This window comes from Pangasianodon hypophthalmus, chromosome 13 (genome assembly GCF_027358585.1).
Source record: "Pangasianodon hypophthalmus isolate fPanHyp1 chromosome 13, fPanHyp1.pri, whole genome shotgun sequence".
Classification (NCBI taxonomy): Eukaryota; Metazoa; Chordata; class Actinopteri; order Siluriformes; family Pangasiidae; genus Pangasianodon; species Pangasianodon hypophthalmus.
The window spans coordinates 11044676-11067533 of record NC_069722.1 but is presented as its reverse complement, the minus strand read 5'-3'; the positions used below and the strand labels follow the sequence as shown (position 1 = coordinate 11067533).

Below are 22858 nucleotides of genomic sequence, written 5' to 3'. Positions count from 1 at the left end.
GCTAGTATTATTGATTCACAAAATAATTCTGTTTGATATATCTTGACAGATCAGCTACTGATAGATAAATTGTCAAGAATATGAAAATAAAATCAATAGAGTTATTAAAATTCCAACTATGTCTACCTGTGACAATTGTAGGCTAGTTTATTAGGTGTTAGTTAGCCTAACTAGCTCAGCTAGTTACATACCTAGCTAAATTAACTCTTCAGTAAAGACAAGTTTAAAGTTATGACTAGGCTCATTTTAAAAGACTGCCATTGTTGATTGATTCAGACATGTCTGTGCTCAGCAGGAAATATCTGAGTTCTTATGGTATATTATGTTTTGTATATTTTGTATATTATGCTATGTCTAGCTGTGACTAGCTTGAGCTAGTTTTCTAGCAGCTAGCTAGCTTGCTAACTACTTTGGGTAAAGAGCAGGATGTCAGGGTATTTCTAAATTGCATATTCATGCATATTTATGGAGCCTGGCATTGTTAATGAGCATAAAGACTGAGCAAAGCATTTCAGTAGCTCGAACAGAGAGCTCGAAAAATACTGTAGCTGAAATGATCAACATGTAAAAAAACTGTAACAACACCGGTTTTCTAAACATGAACCACCAAAGCTTCTGTAGCAGATCTTCTGTTGCAGCATTTATGTAAATTATGTACCTGAAGGTAGCATATCAAGAAAGATAAGAATTCTCACAGACATTCATAGATTTACACAATCTTGCCTAATTACTGAAGTTAATACATGGCTTGTAAAAAAATAATAATAAAAAAGGCTATCTGAGTGATAAAAAGATAGTCATGTCAAAATACAACATTTTTAAAGAAGATTGCACAGAGAAGTATGCATTTATCCAGACCTCTGGAATTTCATGTAGCTGGACCTACACAAACTATTGTAGAACAACCCGGTACAGAAATGACTAAATTTACTATATTTTCTTGGACATTAGAAATATTAAACAATTATTCTACATACATTATTTAATAGTTATATTACATGTTCAGTGTATTATAGTAAGTAGTAAATACCTGTATGTAAATACAGAGCATTAATGTTAGAGTTTGATTGGCTCTGTGCTGATAGATGATGATAAAGGAGCTCCGGCCAAAATCACACTAGCCTTTTCACAGGCTGTCGGGGGGTCGAGATGAAAGCTGCAGGGCCAGATATCACAGTTTGGGGCGTTAAGATTTAATCTGATTTTCAATTTAAGCCTCCAGCTGGCAAGTGAGAGAGGGTAATGTGACAGTAAAGTCACACTCAGTCTCAGATGCTCAGACAAATGAATATACACATACAGCCAAATGGTGTACAATCTTGCTTGGTTCTGTTACACCGGCAAATGTGCAAGAGTCTCAGAAACCTACCAAACACATTCCAAGAGTAATTATGTGTCAGGAAGGTTATCCTCTGCTTGCTTTTCACTTTAGTAAGAATCTAGCTGATTACATAGCACTTAGGGAGAAACAGTAAGCACAGCATGACACACAAAACTACCTCAAGACACACACACATGCTTGTAAATAGCAGTATCAGAAACATGGCCAGTGATCCGCAGTCTATCTGAATACACATGCTCCCTCACCTCACTCTCACGACTCCATGGTAACAGCCTGGTCAGCTGACCCTTTCAATTCTGATGGGCTCTCACAGCATCCTAAATCTCTTACTCCCTGCCTAACCCCCCATTTTCATCATGCTCTGCCACATTTCTGCTGATGCATTAACAGCTGGGCCTTCAAGGGCTTCTCACTCACCTTCTCTTGCTCCTTCCATCTCATTATGTTCTCACTCATAATCTTTGTTGCACACCCTCTCTAATATAAACACACACAGGCACAGACACACACAATATGTGTGCTCTGTACAGAACTACGCAATACTGTGATGACTGATGCGACACATTATGGTGGTTGACAGGCCAGGAGTCACAGCCATCCAAGGACACACAGATTGCAGAACGTTTAGGGGTGGATGAGTAAGAGTATGACTGAGTTTGTGAGGAGGTATAGTTAGACTAGTAGTCACAATATGCATGCATGTAATAGTTTATGGAATTGGAACCATCTGTGCCTAGTAGTGTGTGTGTGTGTGTGTGTGTGTGTGTGTGAGATGGTGTGATGGGAGCAGGTCACAGCTGAACGCCGTTTAAACGTTGGCCTCTTGCTTTTTTACAATCTGAGCAACCACACCCGTTGTAACTACCATAGTTAATGTAGTAGATACAGAATTGAGTTGTAAATAAATTGTTTGTGTGTGTTTGTTTTATGTTTTATTGATATACACTGTAATCATGTCAGTTTAGGAGGCAGCATTTGATGAGGAATGCAAAACTACATTATAGCATTGTAACTTAAACTTCTCAATCACTGACAAGGAGCTGATGCTTTGAACCAACAGAAACTGGCCTAAACCCAGACTGTATGACCATATAGCTCCTTGTAATCCTACTGTATTACTATGAGTCTAGCTGTGCCATTAGACAGTGGGTGACAGTGACAACAGAATATGGGTGAATGCTTCTCCCTGCAGCTGTCCACACCACTCACATTAAAGACAACTTCCAAAAGCACTTGATAATACTGGGAAACTCACATTCATTCACTACATTGCTACAAACCACAGAAGAAGGGCAAAGAGAGCCATAAGTCACACAGCATTACCTAAAATCCAGGCGCAGAGAAGATTAGCCAAGATTAGCCAATTTTGTCCTAGATAGGCTCAGTAATGCCTAGAAAAGTAACACAATAATCAAATAAATGCCAGATGGATCAGCAAGATGTTATGTGGTAGAACATTGTGATACTCTCTGAGTCAGGTCTACGAATTGCTCATGCAGTTTGGGCTGTGCTCTCCTTATATGAAACAATGTCTGCAGAACCCCACAGCACTGTCAATAAAAAAGTCCAACATAGATTTAAAAACTATTATAAAAAAAAGAGTTCAGTAAATGGAGTTATGAAAAAAAAACAAACAGAAGTTTGTGAGAAAGACCACGCCTGAAATTCTACCTCCCTCTCTTCCATTCCTCATGACAGTGTATACACACCCACCGCCTCCCTGCCTCCTTCTTGTTATTCAACAACTCCTAACCAAGACTCGTTATTGGGGGCCTGGCTGTCTAGAATAAAGCCAAAGCCTCCCACAACTCCAGCTGTAACTCATAACACCCATTACAGGTCCTTAATCACTCTCTATACCTCAGCTGACGGTGACAGTCATGCATATTTAATCTTGATCATATACGAAGGTCCATGATGGAATCCCAGAAGGTGGATAGGTTCCCTTTTGATTGGCTCCTCTCAAGGTTTATTCCTCATGTCATCTCAAGGAGTTTTGTCCTTTCCATTATAGCTTCTTGCTTGCTAGGGATCAAAATATAAATCTACATCTGGATTTCTATAAAGCTGCTTTGAGGCAATGTCTATTGTTAATTAATTCAGTATACTGAACTGATTTGAATCCCAAATAGAAAAACTAGCAAGATTATAGGGATGCTGAAAGTTAGTTCCTTTTCTTATATCATAATGTGCCAATCATCAGCAAGTGCAACTTTAAAAATCATTGATACTATTATTAATGCACAGATTAGGAGTTATTCTGCTCATGAGTGAGCTGGCTTCTTCTCATTCTAAACCTTGCGAAACATTTCCCTGTTTCAGTCACAATTGCTATTGCATCATGGACATCTCAGCAGACTGCATCTGCATCAATACAATGATAGAGATGCCACAAACCCTATCCATAAAACTCCAGATGCCCATTCTATTTAAGGCTATATTTGAAGACACAGAGGTCTATTCAGGAAGTTTGGCAGCATGGGGTCTCTCTAGGGCCCAGGGAAGAAAAATGAGTTGTCGTGGCAACGGTGAGCAGCAGACCATTGCCTCATCCTCTGCTGGAGGTAAGTACACAGTCCATGGTAGAAGCAGTCCTTACACTCTACTGAAGCAGGAGGGTTTGACACACTTGCATAGGGAGCAGCATGAGGGTTTGACTGGCTGCTTTTTTTAGCCCCCTCCCTGTCTCTCGGTGTGTGTCTATCTTTTTCTCTCACTCTGTAGTCTTAGCATGCCTCAGAATGTAGCTGAGCTTCACCTGCCTCCTCTGTTTGCACTCATAGACAAATATACAAGTGTTGCTTTGCGGTCTTGGTACTGGGTGTTGCTACTACAAAATAGAGTGTGCCAAACCAAACACCACCATGTCAAATCCGTAAGAGGAAAATATAAAGAGACAGAGTGTGATACATATATCAAGGTTGTTGCTAATGGTAGTGAAGGGGTTGGTGCATTCTAAGCATTAATAATTTGGTAATACCATTCACAATTCTCTGGGTCTGAAGAGAATTTTCTCTCTTTTTCACATGCCTAGCAACCTCTTGCTCCATTCTCCCTATTGGTTGGCCATGTATTCGTGGACATTGGAGAGCAGCTCAATGCAGCACGGCTTTGATGGCGGACCTCATTCAGCGCCATAGCAAAGCTGACCTTTCTGGACTTATGTAGAGCAGAATGCATTGGTCTCTGGTTTGGCAGTGGCCTTGCATTTAAAGAGAAGCAGTAAACTAATGCTTCAACATTTGTGAATCGTTGTGTGCTTCTGGGACTCTGAATGATTCATTCCACACATGGGAAGTGGTATAAATTGGTATTATAATAATGCAGGACAGATGATTTGTGTTCGGACACCAGGATATTAAGGATGTACAAACACTCTCTTCATTAAATAGCCAGGGAGAGAGAAACGCTTCCTCAGCAGGAAAGCATTTTCATTTTTCTGTCAACAAGGGGTAGTAAGAAAAGAGAAAGGCTAAAGGAGGAAAAGCACCATATCCTGCAAAAGGAAACATGAGAAGCACTGATAGAAAAGGCAATGTTGATATGCTGCCTAAATTCTCAATCCCAGAAACTGTGGGTAAAAAAAGGATATCCTTTTTTCCCTTATGGATGATGTGTAAACAATAGTGAAATAATAGTGATGTGGCACTTTCTTCTTTCCTGCTTGTTTAGCACAGATGGCAACTCAACAGGTCGTCTTGTCCACCGGGAAGTCACTACCCTAACTCCAGAGCATGATTTCTCCAGAGCCACCACTCTCCCACACTGTTAAAATGAAATTGTCTCCAATAGCATAGAACTGAAACTAAGACAATTTTAAATGTACACTGTTGGATTTCATGGCCTGTGCAGATGGCTCAGCAGCTCTCGAGGTGATGCTGACAGACTGTTCACAGCTTGTGTTCACTTAGTTGGGGAAGTATTTTTACCAATGCGTTTGTGGTCACAGTGCAGCTTTTATATGACTAACAGCAATACGAGTTTTTCCACCCTATTTGTGCTTGTGTAAAAGTCACACTCAGGAAGGAGGAAGCCTGAAGTGTTTACACATCTGTTCCTTCCTCAGGAACAAAACATGCGTCACAGATAACAACAATGGCAAATACATACATACGCATCATATTTACACAATGCCAGTTTGTTTCTATGTACAGTTTTGTTAGGCATTTATATTCAGGAGCACCTTCAGAATTTTACCATAAAGGCATGATTCAACTTGTTCCATATTCAGAGCTAACAGGAAAATGGCCATGGAAAGTAATCCTGACCCTGCATTACTGGGTTCACAGACTCTAAACCCCCCGTCAAACAGGAAGTCATATATTCTCCCTTTCAGCACTCTCGTGTACTTTTATTTTGAGTTAATTCTTGTGCTTTTGCTATGACGTGCTTTTGTTGTGGATTTGGTCCTGTCTATGCCCCTTTACGACATTGGTTGATTACTCTAATGTATTCACCTGTTCTGTGTCATACCTTGATTAGTTTGGTTATTTCTGCCCTGTTGTTTCTGTCCCTCCTTGCAAAGTCTTATGATGCTTTTTGTCTTGTTAAGTCATATTTTTCTGTGTTTTCTGGTTCTGACCCTTCCTTTTTCATATGTTGACTATGGCTTATCCTGTGTTAAGCCTGTCTGCCTGTGTTTTGACCAGTGCTACGTACACTGGCTACCCCTTTCTGGATTGCCCACAATAAAACATGTTATGTTTAGGCACTTGTGTCCTGCCTCCCACTTCTGCATGTTACACAGAATTAGTTTAAACTGGGTATAGGGATGAGTGATTGAGGAAAATGTTACACTGCAATGTTATTTTTTTGTGATAAATATTGTAATTTGTTAAAGGGTCCCTGGAGGACTAGGAGTCAAACATTTACTTGATAAACTATTCCTAAATGAAAGCAAACTATCACTGGATCAGTGAAAATGGTGTGTTTAGATATGATATTAAGGCATTAATTAGGCAGCATACTGTTTACCCTGATATAATTGTTTTACCTTAATACTCACCTACTCACCCACACTTTTAAATTTGGGGCAAATTGCCTTCTGTATTTTTGCCAGAACACAAAATTCCTCAATATTTTTGGCAGTAATGCATTAACTAAAATTATTAGGTTTATAGATATGGTTGTGTGCTGTGTTGTTACTGTCTGCATGTCATTTCTTTCCTCATAACCTTGACATGTACCTCTGGGCTATGATATATGACATATCAATCTGTAGTAAATCAGATAAATTTCAAAGACACTTGATCCTGTCTGAAGTGGCCAGTCATATATGGGGATGTCCTGATCCAATACTTCAGAGCCAATATGTTATACTGAAATGCTAGCTCAGTATTGAGTTTGACTTATTCTTCTGATTTAATCCACTGACATTTAATGCCAGACTCAGTTACTATGTATCATCAGTATTAAATCAGTATCACATAATAACCAATACTCTCTGATATCTGTATTGTATTAGTAATGCAAAAGGTCAGACTGTTATACCGCTAATCAAATCACTTACAAAAATCACATTTATCGAACTCCCTCTTATAAAATTCACACAGCTCTAACAGTGCCTAATACACATGGCTGGTTTCAGAAATGCTTGTGTATTATATGCTAAATCCAACATGACCCTATATCTGCAAATTCATATGAAAAGTTGATGAAGGTTGAGATTTGGGTTAGAGTGGGGTTAGCATTCATACTTTCTCTTTTAACTTAATTTGTATGAATTCTGGTATCTTTAATAAAAAGTGTAAACAGTGCATTTAACAATATTTTGCCAGTTAATGCCAACATGCTAGGGATGTAACTGAATTTGAATACATTATTTAGAATGAAGAGATGCTATGTTCTAAACTGATACAAATACAGATTTGAGTAGATTGCACACTTTTCAGAATGGTTCACATGGAATTGGGTTGAGACGTAACAAACAGTAATGCTAGCAGGAGGTTTTTAATTAATTGTGGGCAAATGGCCAGAATTGGAGCTTTTGCAACAAAGAAAGCCCATGTTCATTGACATGAATGTGAACAATGCAATTATACCGATGCATTTACAATTTTCATTCATTAATTTATTATTTATATTTGGGGAAATAGAACCAACTCAATCTGTTAGAAAATGTCATAGGCTGGTAAAAAAAAAAAATCACTAGCCAGATTTGAAAGAAATAAAGAAAGACAGAAAGAAAGAAAAACTATCAAATTAGGCCACCCTCACTTTGGGTTAAAATATTTACAGAACTAAAACAGACTAAACCAATACAGATAGAGATACAGATAGTGGCATTGCATTGCACCCCTACAATATGCATTCTCTTCAGTGAATGCATGATGTTTGAGATGGTGATCTTCATTTTTAAATCCATCTACACACCTTATTTTCTTTTGTGCATTAGCTATATGACGGGTTATGCCAGTAAATGTCCATTGAATACAACTGTCCAAAAAATTTGTGAACTTTGTCTTTTCTTATCTCCTACAAAGATACCTGATTAGAAGCAAATGTTGAGTTATTGCACACGTGAGATGTTTTTTAAAAGCCTTTCACTCTTAGCCAGACTACATTAGCATAGATGTGTTATAGTATTGGAGTGCACCTGTCTTCCAGAACCTGGCAAAAAACACTACGCATTAGTCTTTATTACCTTAGGGAAAATATACAGGATACAAGACATGGGTCAATTATTAAGAGTATAAAGAGATTCTAAAATGAGAATATGGCATTAAATATGGTAGTCAGAGACTGTTTTATGATTGTGACTGCTGTTGATTCCGATTCAGAAAGTAGGCAAGCTGTTAAGGAATGGAAGCAGGCAATGCCAGAGGGACAGCTAAGGCAAGAGCACTGCTACCAACCCTCTCCCATGATATAGCACCTGCATGACAAGTTGCTGGATTCTCAAACTTTTTTAGGAAGAATTTTCTCCACATAAAGCTGAACATCTTAACTGTACACCAGGTAAAATCTTATCTCTTTAAGATTCTGAAGACAAAGAAGACAAAGGAATTTAATTTATAGCAAGACATTTCAATGCCTTAGACTCTTAAGGTTCTGTCTAAGAATTCTGAGCCATAGAGCAGATTTTAAGCTTTTTTTTTTGGCTAAAAACATGCAATCCCCTCCAAAGGTATTGGAACAACCAGGCCAATCCTTCTGTTTTTGCTATAAACTGAAGACATTTGGGTTTGAGATCAAAAGATGAATATGAGACGATAGATCAGATTTTCAACTTTCCTTTCCTGATATTTACATCAAACTGTGTTAAACAATTTAGAACATGGTACCTTTGGTGGCAGACCACCCAATTTGTAGCAAAGGTATAGATAGTCTTAAAGTAAATTAAAAAAAAAAAAGAAAAACACTTAATATTTTGATGCATGTCCCTTGATGCATGTCCCTTGTCATTGTCTTGCTGCATGATGAAGTTTCTCCCAATTAAATTGGATGCATTTCTCTGTAAATTGGCAGACAGAATGTTTCTGTAGACTTGTGAATTCAATCTACTGCTACCATCATGAGTTACATCATTAATAAAGATTAGTGAGCCAATTTCAGAAGCAGCCATGCAAGTCCAAACCATGACACTACCTCCACCATGCGTCACCAATGAGCTTGTATGTTTTGGATCATGAGCAGATCCTTTTTTTCTCGCCACACTTTGGCCTTTCCATCACTTTGGTAGAGGTTAATCTTGGTCCCAGAACTTTTGTGGTCTCTGTATTTCTTTGCAAATTCCAATATGGCCTTCTGATTCTTACTGCTGATGAGAGATTTGCATCTTGTGGTATGGCCTCTGTATTTCTGCTCTCAATATCTTCTTTGAAAAGTGGATTGTGATACCTTCACTCCTGCCCTGTGGATGTTGTTGGTGATGTCACTGACTGTTGTTTTTGGGTTTTTCTTCACAGCTCTCACAATGCTTGTGTCATCAACTGCTGTTGTTTTCCTTGGCTGACCTGTTCAATGTCTGGTACTAGTTAGTACACCAGTTGTTTCTTTCTTTTTCAAGACATTCCAAATTGTTGTATTCACTATGCCCAATGCTTGTGCAATGGCTCTGATTGATTTTTTCCTCTTTTCTCAGCATCAAAATGGCTTGCTTTTCTCCCCTAGACAGCTCTCTGGTCTTCATGTTGGTTTATTCTTTTTAACAACAAATGCAGTCTTCACAGGTGAAACCCAGGGCTCAAACCAAGAGTACACCTTCAGAACTATTAATTGTTTAAATGATCAATCTAACAGGACACAACTGAGCAACACCAAAACCCCTGTCAGTCACATGTTCCAATATTTCTGATGACTTGAAAAATGGATGGGTTCAAACAAAAGGTGCCATGTTCTAAGTTGTTTAACATATCTAGATGTAAATATCAGGAAATGAAAGCTGAAATTCTGATTTTGAATTAAAGATAGTTTTTCAGTCCACAGAGATGGATTGAAAAACTGATAAAAATATGATATGAATAAAAGTTTATAAGGGACACTATACTAATGCTGGGTAGAGCCTCCCTTTGCTCTCAAAATAGCCTAAATTCTTGAAAGATGCACATGTTCAGCAACAATACTCAAATAGTCTGTGGTATTCAAGCAATGATTGGTATTAACATACCCAAAGTATGCCAAGAAAACATTCCCCACACAATTACACCACCTCCATCAGCCTGGACTGTTGACTAAAGGTTGGGTCCATGGATTCATGCTGATGGTGCCAAATTCTGACCCTACCATCTGTGTGCCTCAGCAAAAATCAAGATTCATCAGACCAGGCTACGTATTTCCAGTCTTCAAATGTCTGGTTTTGATAAGATAATTAGATAATTGCATGAATGAGTAGGTGTACAGGTGTTCCTAATAAAGTGTTCAGTGAGTGTATGTTAAGGTATGTTAAGGTACTTTTGCCAACTCTTTGTTTAAATTCTGTTGGTGTGAAAGTGGTATGAATATCTAATATGATACCAGTGTTACTTAACGTTATAACGTTATAATCATATAGATAACCTTTCTCATTATTAAAACCAAAACTTTTGGACTTCTTGTAGAAGTTTTCTTGATAAACTGTAAAAGACAGAGATCTTTTAATTCAAAAACCATTGTGGCAGCAAATCTGTTTTATGTCCATTAGGTCTGCCAGCACAGGTGCAGAACGAGCAAATCCACTCTCCATGGTGCTGAAATTCTGCACAGGTAATTCTGAAACTCAACAGTAGGCATGTACCAATAATCAGTTATGCAATATATGATGACTATACTGTCACAGTGGACACTTCAAAATACAAGCACTACTGGAGTTCATTTGGAAGGCAGTTGATGAGGTAGAATTTATGGGCAGCAATTGCATGCTCCAAAAATCTGGCCCATTCCGGGGGCAGCATTTTTTTAGGGCAAAAATAAAGGCAGTGTTGCAATATTTCTGCTCCATGAAAGAGGAAACAGGATGTCAGATTTCACTGCAACTGAGGAATGCATTTGCAAATGCAAGTTAACTGGGTGTCTTGGGGAAACCATTTTCTTTAAAATCTTTAAACCTGTGATAAAACACTAGTCGAATATTGAGATATGAAAATTTTAAATCTACACAAGTATCCACAATGTGGGAGCAGAGAATCATTCAGGGGCATTGACCATTAAAGCCTGCTAAGGATCGCATGTGACCACAATTAAGAGGTCAGTCAGCTAAGCAGCCAATCGGTACCACAATTAGTATTGATCCATTCTGCTTTATGGAATGTTGGTAACACAGAAAAATCACATCTAAATGTCTTACTGCACCACATGGGAGAAAAACAGCCCTTCTGTCTTTGCACCAGGTCAGTATCCTGTGAATGGCATCCTATTTTATATGATAACAGGTATCATTAAAGGTCTCATTGAGCATTTCAAAATCTACAGCGAGGCGAAGGGAGGCAGTATGACTATTAAAGACAGCCCTCACAACGTTGACAAGCTGCCACTGAGAAATAGGAAGTGCAAAGACCTTCTCAATATTCAACCTATTCCAGAGAAAAGTACACTGATGATTTCAGAAACTATAGTTGCACAAGTCATTTAATGTCCACCAATAAATGTTTAAAGCTCTGTAGTAAGAATCAAGTGATTCATCATCAGGCTTTAATTCATCAGTAAAAGCAAACAAGAGTAGCCTATAAAGTCAGCATGAGTTCAGGAAATGCAGACATGCAACTGTAATGACCTCATTTCTAAAGTGGATGAGGATGCGGTTCGAGATTCTGTGGCACATTTACATAGCTACAAGTGCTTGACCTCAAGAAGGTACAGTTTAAGATGAACCACACAGACCTAATAGCAGCCGTGCAAAGACACAGCAATACATGAACTGAATTTTATTCTCAGTCAGTAAAGTTTATTGATTTTATTTAACACATTATCCAAATCATCAGCTAGTCATTTTATAGGCTGAATCTGATATTTAAACCCCATTTGTACAACATTACTGGGGTAATTTCATCTTTTACAGGCACTACTCTGTGATTTTATTTCCATCCAGATCTGCAATGTTAATATTCAGTAGTAATCAATGTGATTTTGCTGGAAGATGTCATATCTTTTGTTTAACCACTGTTTAGTCATTTTGCACACAGATTAAGAGATAATATTTCTGGCATTCTCAAAATGATGAATATTTTGGAAAAGTCTCTAAAAATGTAATTATCTTATTACACTGTTTATGTACTTTCTGCAGTGGGAGGAAAATTAATTTCATCTAAGGAAAGGACGTGATTCCATAGACAGATTTGTCATTATTGTTTGTTACATACTTTGTAAAGCAATCTTGGGCATAAGAAATTGTACAAACAAACAAACAAAGGTTACAGCTACAGTCAGTATAAAGCCTAGCTTTATATTAGCATATGCCACAATATCATTATACACAAGGGGCAAATGGAGACCAGCCAGAAGGTCAAAACTGTTAATATTCCAGCCACAAGGTCAAAACTGTTAGATATTCCTATCCTTGTGGGGATGATTGATCCCCACCAAGATATTAACACTAGGGTACTATTATCCACATGGCACTGCCATGTCCATGTCCTTATGCAAAACGTTAAGGATGTATGTGACCTGCACAAAAAAAAAAGACTAGACTCTTGATTCACACCCACATATACAACATACCATATATTGCCATGGTAACATCAATTCTCAATTCCATTACTCGGCCAGTCATAGTAACAGATTGCCACTGACTCAGGCCCGTTATGAAACATATATCACAGCAGCTGAGAAGGCAGCCTACAGCAATTCAGCATAAAGAGAGAGAGAGAGAGAGAGAGAGAGAGAGTAGCATCGGACTAATTTCATCAGTTTAATCAAGCCAATTCTTCACACTAGAATGAGGTCTGAGGTTGCTGTAGCAAGGCATGAATACTGCAACATATATATGCCTGACCTCCTGAACTGCACCATATCTCATTAACAGCTTTCATGAGGATAAGGGAAGCTGTACTGTGGGCTTTACAACCCCCTTCGTTGGGCAAGAGAGGGACTGTGCAGATTAATCAGGTGGACTGCAGAGCCATTCTGTCTGCAGTACTGAGGAAGAGTTTACATAATAGAGCATTACTGAAAAGCCAAATTCACTACTAAATGAAGCACTTGACTAGCTCAGGGTGTATGAAGGGTGAACCAGGAGCTCTCTCAACACAAAATGAAAGAGGGACAGAAGGAAGAAAGAGGTTGGAGAGCATTAAAATCAATGAAGAATAAATGTAAGTATGGTTTATATCACCAGTATAGTCCTTTGGTTCATAATATGTTTGGTGATAAATTCCTAGCTTTGGTTACATGTGACAAAAACTGCACTGTATCTCAAAACCTAGCAGTCTGGACTGAGATCAATTTGGACCATGATACCGCACGTTGGCATGACACATCTGAGCTGAAGAAGCAGTTTTACCATTATTTGTATGCTCAGCACACAGCCTGTCCAAGACGCTCTCTCACATCTGTGTAGAGCATAAAGAATGATACTGATCCCTCATGCAGGTCCTGCAGGACCCCCTAGGGCTCATCTCAACCTCAACCCCACATTTATACACACAGCATACTGACTCTAGCTAGGCAGTTCGCCCTGGACTACAGCGTCAATGCAGTGTAACACAAAATAAACCACATCCATGAAATGAAATCAACGGGGTGGCTTTTGTGTGAAGGTTGTTCTCATCGTCTCCTACAGCTCTGCCTGCTGTTCAGTGCGTCCTGAAGACCTTTCGCAGGCCAACAACCTCTCCATGGAGTAAACAACAATGCTATGTGGCAAGCATGCAGCCATGTTATGTAACAGGGCCACTGTGGGAACACACACACACACACACACACAACCGCAACCACAGACAGGAATGCAAAGGCAGGATCTGGTTGGCTGGTGCAGTCTTGGAAATGTCTCAGTGTTAATAAGGTTTTAAATATATTCCACTTGGAATGTTGTGGAGGACCAGCAACACACACACAAACACACACACACACACACACTCCAAACAAATGCACATCACATTAAAGATTAAACATCAAACCATCATGTTTAAAATGCAGTAATAAGGTAGATCAGTATGAGGGTTTCACTTGATCTGTGCCTGACACTCACCTGTGTCGTAGTGTGAGCTGAAGGCAAAGCTGGGGTTGAGAAAAACCGAGGACATGACCACGATCAAGAGCGACGATGGCATCCTCCTGGGCAGGATTAATGGAGCTGTACTGCGGTACTTTATATTAACATTAACTCTTAAACACTGTCGTACTGAAAGAAATGACAGGCAGCAGTGAAGGTGAAGTCAGATGCAGCATTTTACTCGTCACGGTGTCACACACCAGCCTCGAGCGCAGGAAACCTTTTTCTGTCCTCTCTGTTCTCTGCCTTAATAAACGCACTCACACGTTTGATTGACAGGCCGCTTTTCCCGCGCATTTCCCCGTGCTTTCCTGGTTTATTACGTTAGTTGATGTCCCAGTGTTCTTGACGTGTGTCTCTTCAGCGACACACTGGTCCTCTGCGTCCCTCTTCGTCCCTGCACCAATGCTTTGGCCGTCGTCCAGCCCCGGTGCTGCTAAAGTCTGAGTTTCCTGTACGACATGTTCATTTGTGCCCAGCGCTGGAATGCAGCATCAGAGCTATTAACAGAGTCCAATCTGCTGCTCGCATCAGTCAGTTAATAACACCGCTTTATGATGCGTCTCTTAATAGACTGGATGCGGTGCAAAAGGTGGTCGAGCTGACAAGCGCGCCATCTGCCGGCGGAACCCTGAACAGCACTGTGCGTCAAGAAGGTCAAAAATGTGATCTAAGACTCGTGTTCGAGCAGCCATTGTACGACTATAGGTAACAACCACAACACGAAGAATAAAGATGATAAGTGGATAGCACGTTTGCCTCACACCTCCAGGGTTGGGGTTCGATTCCTGCCTCCGCCCTGTGTGGATGGAGTTTGCATATTCTCCCTGTGCTTCAGGGGTTTCCTCCAGGTGCTCCGGTTTCCTCCCCCAGTCTGAAGACATGCACTGTAGGCTGATTTCTCTCTAAATTGTCTGTATTGAGTGAATGTGTGTGTGTGTGTTTGATTGTGCCCTGCAATGGGTTGCCACCCCATCCAGAGTGTCCCACGCCCTGAGTCCCCGGGATAGGCTCCACACATCCCGCAACCCTGTGTAGGATAGGCGGTACAGAAGATGGATGGATGGAATAATAATACCCCAGCTAACATTTTTTGGTTTCGAGTAATTTTGGCTTTCTAGGCGAGTTTTGTTTACGGAAATAGGGCATACAACATTTCTTTGTGCATTATACTTCAGAGAATTATCCCCTAAAGTTCCCTTAACTTTTAAATAATTTGAACCTTGCACTGGTTGGTTGGTTGGATGGTTCGGTGGACGTTCCCCCAACGTTAGGGGAACGTTCTCTAAACAGTATCCTAATACAAATATGTTAATATACTGATACAAACCCTTACATTTCTAAAAATGAGACACATTTGCTTTCCAATATAACAAAATACATTAATACATACTGTATATGATGTATATACAATGAATAGATCATATATATTGCCTAGACAGTGGGTAGCGCTGCCACCTCCAGGGTCCCTGGTTCAATCCTCAGCTTAGATTACTGTCTGTGTAGAGTTTCACATATTCTCCCCATGTCCACAGGGGATTCTCTGGGATTTTTGGTTTCCTCCCACCTTCCAAAAACATGCTAGCAGGTGAATTGGCTATGCTAAATTTCTGCCTTGCATTCAAAATTCCCGGGATAGGCTCAGGATCCACCCCAACCCTGACCAGAATAAAGCGGTTACTCAAGATAAATGAATGAAGGAATGAATCATACATTTACATTTGCTCATTTCACTGATGCTTTTTTAGACTGGTAGTACTCTTCGTCTGTGACCTGGTGAACAGGTATCAGGACGGATTTATTGATAGAGACTTTAAAGCACTTCTGTAAGTCACTCTAGATAAGGGTGTCTGCCAAATGCCGTAAATCTAAATGTTTATCTAAATTGACTTTCAACTGATACAGGATAAAAATGATTAAGAGTCTTGCTCAAGGACCTACAGCTTGGTGGTGCTGGGATTTATAACTCACAACCTTCAGATCAGTCTCAACAATTTTGGTTTTTGTTCCTTCATTGCAGGACTTTATCTGACCCCTGCTGAATTAACACTCCTAATGCTAGATCATAGACAAGTTATTTAAAAAAAAAATAATAAATAGCACAATAAGGCAATTAGAACATCATTTATTGTTCACTTTGTTGTTCAATTGTTCAGTCAAAGTAATAAAAAAGCTGTTAAATTAAAAAAAAAACTTGCCAACTGGCAAAGATGGTCTACCAGTTTGTTTGACCAGCTCAGCCTGTGTTTTGGGAGCTGGTAGCTTGTCAAACCATGCTATATTTTTCAGCAGTGACACACTACCACTCAGTAGCTTTACTCTGTATTCCGTTAGTGTAAAAATACTTGTGTGTGAGATTAGTATTCAGTAAAAATCGCCTTTGCATTTATTTCTCAACTATGTGGTTTTTAGGGTCATTCCTGTAATGATGTTGATTCTGTTTCTTTTAAATGAATCAGTGAATCAATTCCCAAGCAAAAACTAATAATAATTATTATAAACAATCACAATCTCTCACTCGTAAGGTAAAATCTTTTTTGTTCCCTAATCTATCATATCATAAACAACTGCCACATTCTCTATCTTTTTTTTCTTTCCCCATGTGGTTTGTGTGCGTGATGTCAGTTTGCTTTTACCAGGAATTAGACAGATCCTTCAACAAGATAAACTCAAACTTCCATCCAAAACAGCACAAAATAAATGAACTCTCTATTGAAAATATGTGGTCCGAATCCCAGAGGTCACACCACAAGCGCAAACCTACGAATATAAATGATCTTGCAATGTTCTTTATGGAATGGTAAGCTCTTCTAATACCAAATATTACAGGGGTGCTGATCATTTTGAATGAATTGTTTTCTAGAAAAAATGTACCACTTGAGAAAGCATTTTAATATTTGAAAACATATTGTGTTCAAATGAATTATCGTCCTTATATGTTTAAGTGCAAAATATCACTCATTATATGGGTTAATTAATTATGTTTTTTTTGTTTTTTGTTTTTTTGGGTTTTTTTTACAAAATTTTCATCAATTGAGCCAATAATTCTGGAGTTGAATTATGATTCTTGATTAACACTACTTGCTCGCTGGGCTCTCTTCACTACTCTTGCATATAAAATATCACATCACTGGAATTTCTTAGCATTTGAGCACATCAGTGTGAAATGTAATATGGTTGCTGCTTTTATTCCAGGTATGAAAGTGGTGACAGAATCCTCATTATATTCTCTCAGTGCCTAGAGGTCAGACAGTTACTGCAGACTGTAATCAGGAGACTGTTGCTGACACCTCTTCACACTGCTATGAGCATGCGGTCTAGTGTCTAGCCAATGACATGTCCAGTGTTTTGCCAAGGTGCACTGGTTTGTTGCTGAGGTGGTCACGTCCTCAGTCACCAGCTGAGTCATTACTGAGCAGTGATGACTAAAAAATAGCATTAGTAATAGACAGAAGGTAAAAAAAAGTGTTTACTCAGCCTCATAAACTCATAAATTTATTCAACCTCATACATCAATATGATTATATGGATCCCTCGAGGACTAGTGGTTAGGCCACAGCGCTCTCACCGCTGCAGCCGAGGTTCGATTCCTGGCCACAGAACCAACCCCAGCCACTGGCGCTGGATGCGACAGTACGTTCTCAGTGCTGGTCCCAAGCCCAGATAAAACTAGGGAGGGTTGCGTCAAGAAGGGCATCTGGCATAAAAACTGTGTCAAATTAAATATGCGGACCAATGATCTGCTGTGGCGACCCCTAACGGAAGCAGCTGAAAGAGAAGCATCAATGTGATTATACAGTGACTAGAGGATTGAGTCAGTGATTTCCATCCAGGTAAGTGTGGTAAAGAAGGTGAATTTATAGTATGACTCAGCTCTTTAGGGTAACACCTAATAAGTCTCAAGTTAATTTCTCAAAATTTACAAAATCAATTCAAAATTATGTAAATGGAAAGCTGTAGCATGTAAGAATGGACAAAGGTACAAAAAGGACTTATATGCAAAAATAGCACTATAACAGCTGATAAGTCCAATTAAACCAAACTACAAGATATTACTCTTTTTTTGCCAACAGTGTTAATCCTGCGTTAAAATGTTCATTTAACATTTTTTTTACATATATTACATAACATTACATTACATTACTGTAAATTTTACAGTAATTTATTGGCAGCTTGGGTTACAAGTAAAGTACTGTAAAATTTACAGTAAACAATTGTAAAAAAAAAAAAAAAAAAAAAAAAATTACAGTAAAGTACAGTAATGTCATACGTAGTATAAAATAACACATAACCCAGTATACTCATTTGGCTGATGCAGAATACAGCTAAGCTCAAGGTTAAGCTCATGGTTTTGCCCAACCATGACAGCTTGACAGTGCTAGGATTTGAATACACAGCCGTCTGATCTGTGACGGAAAGCCTTAACCACTGAGCAACCACAACTACACCAAAACAACACTGCAATGAGCTTGCATTGATTCAACTACTTCTACCAGTGAATTAACTCCACTAAAAGATTGCATTGAATCAATGCAAGCTAGTTGAGCTAGTTGTGGTGGCTCAGAGGTTAAGGTTTCAATTCACAGACGAGAAGGTCATGTGTTTAAATCCCAGCACCACCACACTGCCTTGATTGGGTCCGTGAGCAAGACCCTTCAGCTCAGTTGTATCCTGCAATAACAAAATGAGCAAATTTACTGGTTTATTTGTTATTTGTTTTATACCATGTTTGACATTACAGTACTTTACTGTAAATTTTACAGTATTTTATTGGTGACCCAGGTTGCCTGTAAATTACTGTAAAATCTACAGTATTTTGTTTTACAGTAGGAAAATCAGAAGGCAATGTTTAAATTAAACAATACATATGAAACAATTTTAATCATATAATTTCAGACATTTATGGAGCCCAGATTTAAATGTTTTGATCCATGATATGAATTTGAGTCGAGCAGCATTAAGAAGCAGTGAAAGAACCTAGAGAGTTGCACTGATGTGGAAATTTCCCCAAGAGATGTCTCAGTCCCATAATTAGTATCGGCACCTCCTCTCTCGGTCAGGATACACCTGCTACCTCTGACAGTATCATTTCAGCTTTATGCAAATTGTGTCATTTCTGTCAGTCAGAACATGATTATTTTAAATACTTTAGTATTTTGTTGTAAGTGCCTAGAAGACACATAGAAGTGATTTATTAAGATAAAACCTGACAAAATCTGTTTGTTTATTCACATTCGAAGGAAAAAAGATGGCACAAGCTGTGGCATTTAAAATCAATGGACACTTGTAGAGCATGTATACAGCTGCAGTAGTCAACTTAATTGTAAATGAAATTGTAAATGTTTTGAGTATTTAACTGTACATTATACAGTAAATTAAAGTAAAATGTAATATCCATTTATACCAAATTACAGTAGATTACTTTTATTGTAGAGGCAGTGAAAGAACTTAGAAGAGATGCACAGATGTGGAAATTTCCCCAAGAGATGCTTCAGTCCCATAATTAGTATGAGCAACTCCTCTCTCAGTCAGGATACACCTGCTGCATTTCTGCTTTATGCAAATTATGTCATTGCTGTCAATCAGAGCATGACAACTTTTGCAAGTCCAAGATACATTGAAGGTTTTTTTTAATATAGTGATATATGATTAGTACAAAGTCTCACTAACCAAATAGGCATGACTGATTAAAAATCGCATTCAGTTCTATTAAGAATGTCTGCAAATTGTGCAATTCTTTGGACATTGTGTTGCTTTATCACTATAATACAATTTGTGTGATTATTTATTGGTTAAATGATGTGATTGGTTATCACAGAATGCATGTCAGAAAGCGTCACCACAGCTGTTCCACCCCCACCCTATATATATCACTCTGTCTGTCTCCATCCTCCACTCACTCTTCATCTGTGTTCTTGTTTAAAATATTTGGACTCTACGTGCATTAGCATCATGCTTGCAAGGCTTGGGGTGTTCATCTTCGCTTTATCCTGTACGGAACATTGAAATGCCATTCTGTATTCACTTTATTACAGGTAGTCTCAAGTTCTTATTTTTTTATTGAAATTTGTTGTGGTGACATTTTGTACTTTTTCTTCGTAGATGTTAAATGCCAGAAGGTTGTCACCCAGACACCTGTGTCGCATACCGTGAATAAGGGAGACACGGCCACATTCATGTGCAATGTTGTAAGAGATGATGATGCAAGCGCTAACTGGTACAAGCAGATTCCCGGAGGAGTTCCCCAGTATGTCTTAAGACATTATAATTCCTGGAGCACTCCTAAATATGGATCTGGCTTCTCTTCACCCAAATTTACATCTACAAGCTCATCTAAAATTGATTACAACCTAATAATAAATAATGTGGAGGTGGAGGACTCTGCAGTGTATTACTGTCAGACATATGACAGCACTGCCAAAGAATATGTGTCACAGTGATTCACATCATAACATTAACCACCTCACTGCCTACACTCACTTCTGCTTTACAAAGATCCCATTTCTCAGCTGGCTTATAGAAAATGTTATCAATGACACCTTTCTTTCAATGAGGCTTATTAACAGAACACTGTGATATGGGACTATAATTAGATTCGAAGTGTGTGCTGAACATAGTCAGTAGAAAACTAAGCTAAAGTCTAGAGGATGTTTCAGTTCTTCTACAAACACTTCTGAAACTAGGGAGGGTTTTTGTATGGGTGAGGATACGAAATGTATCACTGTGGTATTCGCCCAAGGAACAAAGTTGATTGTGACTGGTAAGTAACTACTCTTTTTCTACAGTAAACATATACGCACTTCACGGCTTGAAATGTACATACTGCATGCTTTATTTTTTTCTTTTTTTTTTTCTTTTACTGGTCAATATAAATTTTATTTCGCAGGTTGAGAAATTTATTTTAGCAAATTTCAAATGTGCTTGCTTGTAGAATTTTAGCTGTTTGTGTGTTTGTGTCAAGCCAGTGATTGAATATATATTTTTACATTCATAGTCTAATGCATTCCTTATTTTACATTTTGTATTAGATATTTTATGTCTTCTGCATTAATGTGTCAGCTGAATAGTGCACACATTAGACTTCCAAAAAAACTGTTAATACAGAGAGAATTTTTTTATGGTAGTAAAGAAAGTGTTTAACAGATTAACCAAAGGTCGCACCAATGGCTCAGATCCAATATCCAGGATTGGTATCGGGCTGATACCAGGAATAATGGTGGATTGGATATCAGAGAAAAAAAGAACAAACTGGATCCAATCCTGTAACAAATGGGAAAGACTGGAAATGGATTTGGAAAATATTATTTTTGGAACTAGAACTGTTTATGAAGCAACTTGACTGAATTTTTTGTTGTTGTTAGGATTTTTATTATATTTGCACTTTATACTTTATTATATTAAGTGATTTTTTGTGAAAGCTGAGGTTTAGTGTGTGTTTTTTTTAGCTATGTGCTGTAATTTTTCTTGTATATTTTTAATTTTTAAAAATGCATTGCATTTATATATGCACATTAATTTTATTGCTTAAATTCTTTTCTCCCACTTAGACCATGCTCTCCCAGCTCCTGTTCTGACAGTTTTCCCTCCATCCAGTAACGAGCTGAAGTCTAACAAAGTCACTGTAGCATGTGTAGCCAGTGACATGTCCAGCGGTTTTGCTGAAATGCACTGGCTCGTAGATGGGAGCGTAATCACCAGTGGAGTCATCACTGGATCTGCAGCTCAGCAACCAAATAAGAAATTCACCTCGAGCAGCTATCTGAGTATTGACAGCTGCGAGTGGGAAAAAGATAAGAGCATAACATGCAACGTGTCTTCTGGAGGAAAACAAGCATCAGTGGAAATTAACAAGTCTCAGTGTATTGAGTGAATCAGATACATTTTGTTTATCTCAATTCTCTGTCAAATTTAATATTGAAAATGTTGCTTTCCTGCCAAAGTAATGTTTGAGCTTTTTGTTTCAAAACACCAATATGGTACAATTTTAATAAAGTGCAAACTTCGAAAAATAAGCAAAAAAGAAAAATGTCTCTGTAAATACTGAATGATGTTACATAGTACATTTTAATAAGCTACATTAGAGAGACAAATTGTGACAGAACCATGAATATTAAAATACATTACATTAAGCAAAATATTTCTAGAATTAAAGGCTGTGGAAATTACATGGGAAATTGTTACCCATATTTTGCCGTTATGCAGGAGTACTCTTATATTCAGTTCCTTGTATTAATTAATAGGTTTATTAGTATGTTGTTTTGCACTCTTAGTTCTTAAATAGATTGCTGTAGGGATTTGTTGCGACATAACATAATGAAGTTCTTTTTTAATTAGACAGTACATGACATAATGTGCAATAGACTGTCATCATAAACACATTTTATTACTTCAGTGGAACAAACACTTGCTTGATTTCATGAGCAGATAGGTGGAAAAGTTTACTGATATATTGCTGCATCACTATCTTTAGCAGTAATACTGGGTTTGCATCTCCCATTGGTTCACATTAGTTCACCAAACTGTAAGAAATATTTTGATTAGTTTATGCACTCCCAGTAGAAAACAATTAATCTGACCCCTGTGCACAGCAATCGTCCACATACACTTTACATGGAGACACTGCAGACTCTAAAAATTTTCCTCTTGCCTGAATACATCTGGAGCATAGACGGAGTGGGTGCACTCAAGAGTGTATCTGGCCCCTTGCGAACATGACAGTATGCTTGGATCTTTCCCAGGCCATAACCATAATATCAAGATGTGGAGTTTGCTGTGCCATGCTGACCCATTCATGTGGGACAGTAGGTCTGATCTGATAGGTAGTAGGCACAAAGGTGTGCGTCGGCCCACATCCTGGGCTTGCAGGAAGAACACCTAAGGGCATACCTCGA

General features: G+C 38.5%; 2 protein-coding genes across 3 annotated transcripts in view; one reads left to right on the top strand and one right to left on the bottom strand.

The window, feature by feature from the left end:
* Positions 1-14548, bottom strand: part of aatka (apoptosis-associated tyrosine kinase a) — a 42264-nt gene extending 27716 nt beyond the window's left edge. Inside the window, exon 1 of the mRNA XM_026916454.3 lies at positions 13944-14548. Within this exon, the coding sequence (XP_026772255.3) occupies positions 13944-14025 (82 nt within the window). The 5' untranslated portion in view covers positions 14026-14548. The remainder of the gene's footprint in view (positions 1-13943) is intronic.
* Positions 14549-19712: 5164 nt separating this feature from the next.
* LOC113528015 (immunoglobulin lambda constant 6) lies at positions 19713-22134 on the top strand. Of its 2 annotated transcripts, none has more exons than XR_008303214.1 (2): positions 19713-20002; positions 21515-21657. XR_008303214.1 is itself a non-coding variant. In XM_034309798.2 (2 exons), exons 1-2 carry the CDS (start codon positions 20664-20666, stop codon positions 21835-21837), a joined length of 387 nt encoding a protein of 128 aa, XP_034165689.2. In that variant the 5' UTR covers positions 20429-20663; the 3' UTR covers positions 21838-22134. The 2 variants fall into 2 exon arrangements, 1 of the variants encoding a protein (XP_034165689.2); XM_034309798.2 differs by lacking the exon at positions 19713-20002 and adding an exon at positions 20429-20727 and having other exon boundaries at positions 21515-22134.
* Positions 22135-22858: the final 724 nt, after the last annotated feature.

Coding starts and splice junctions, on each gene's coding strand:
- LOC113528015 (XM_034309798.2), top strand. CDS start 20,664: ATGGGTGAGGATACGAAATGTATCACTGTGGTATTCGCCCAAGGAACA. Junction 20,728..21,514: donor AACAAAGTTGATTGTGACTG/GTAAGTAACTAC, acceptor TCTCCCACTTAG/ACCATGCTCTCCCAGCTCCT.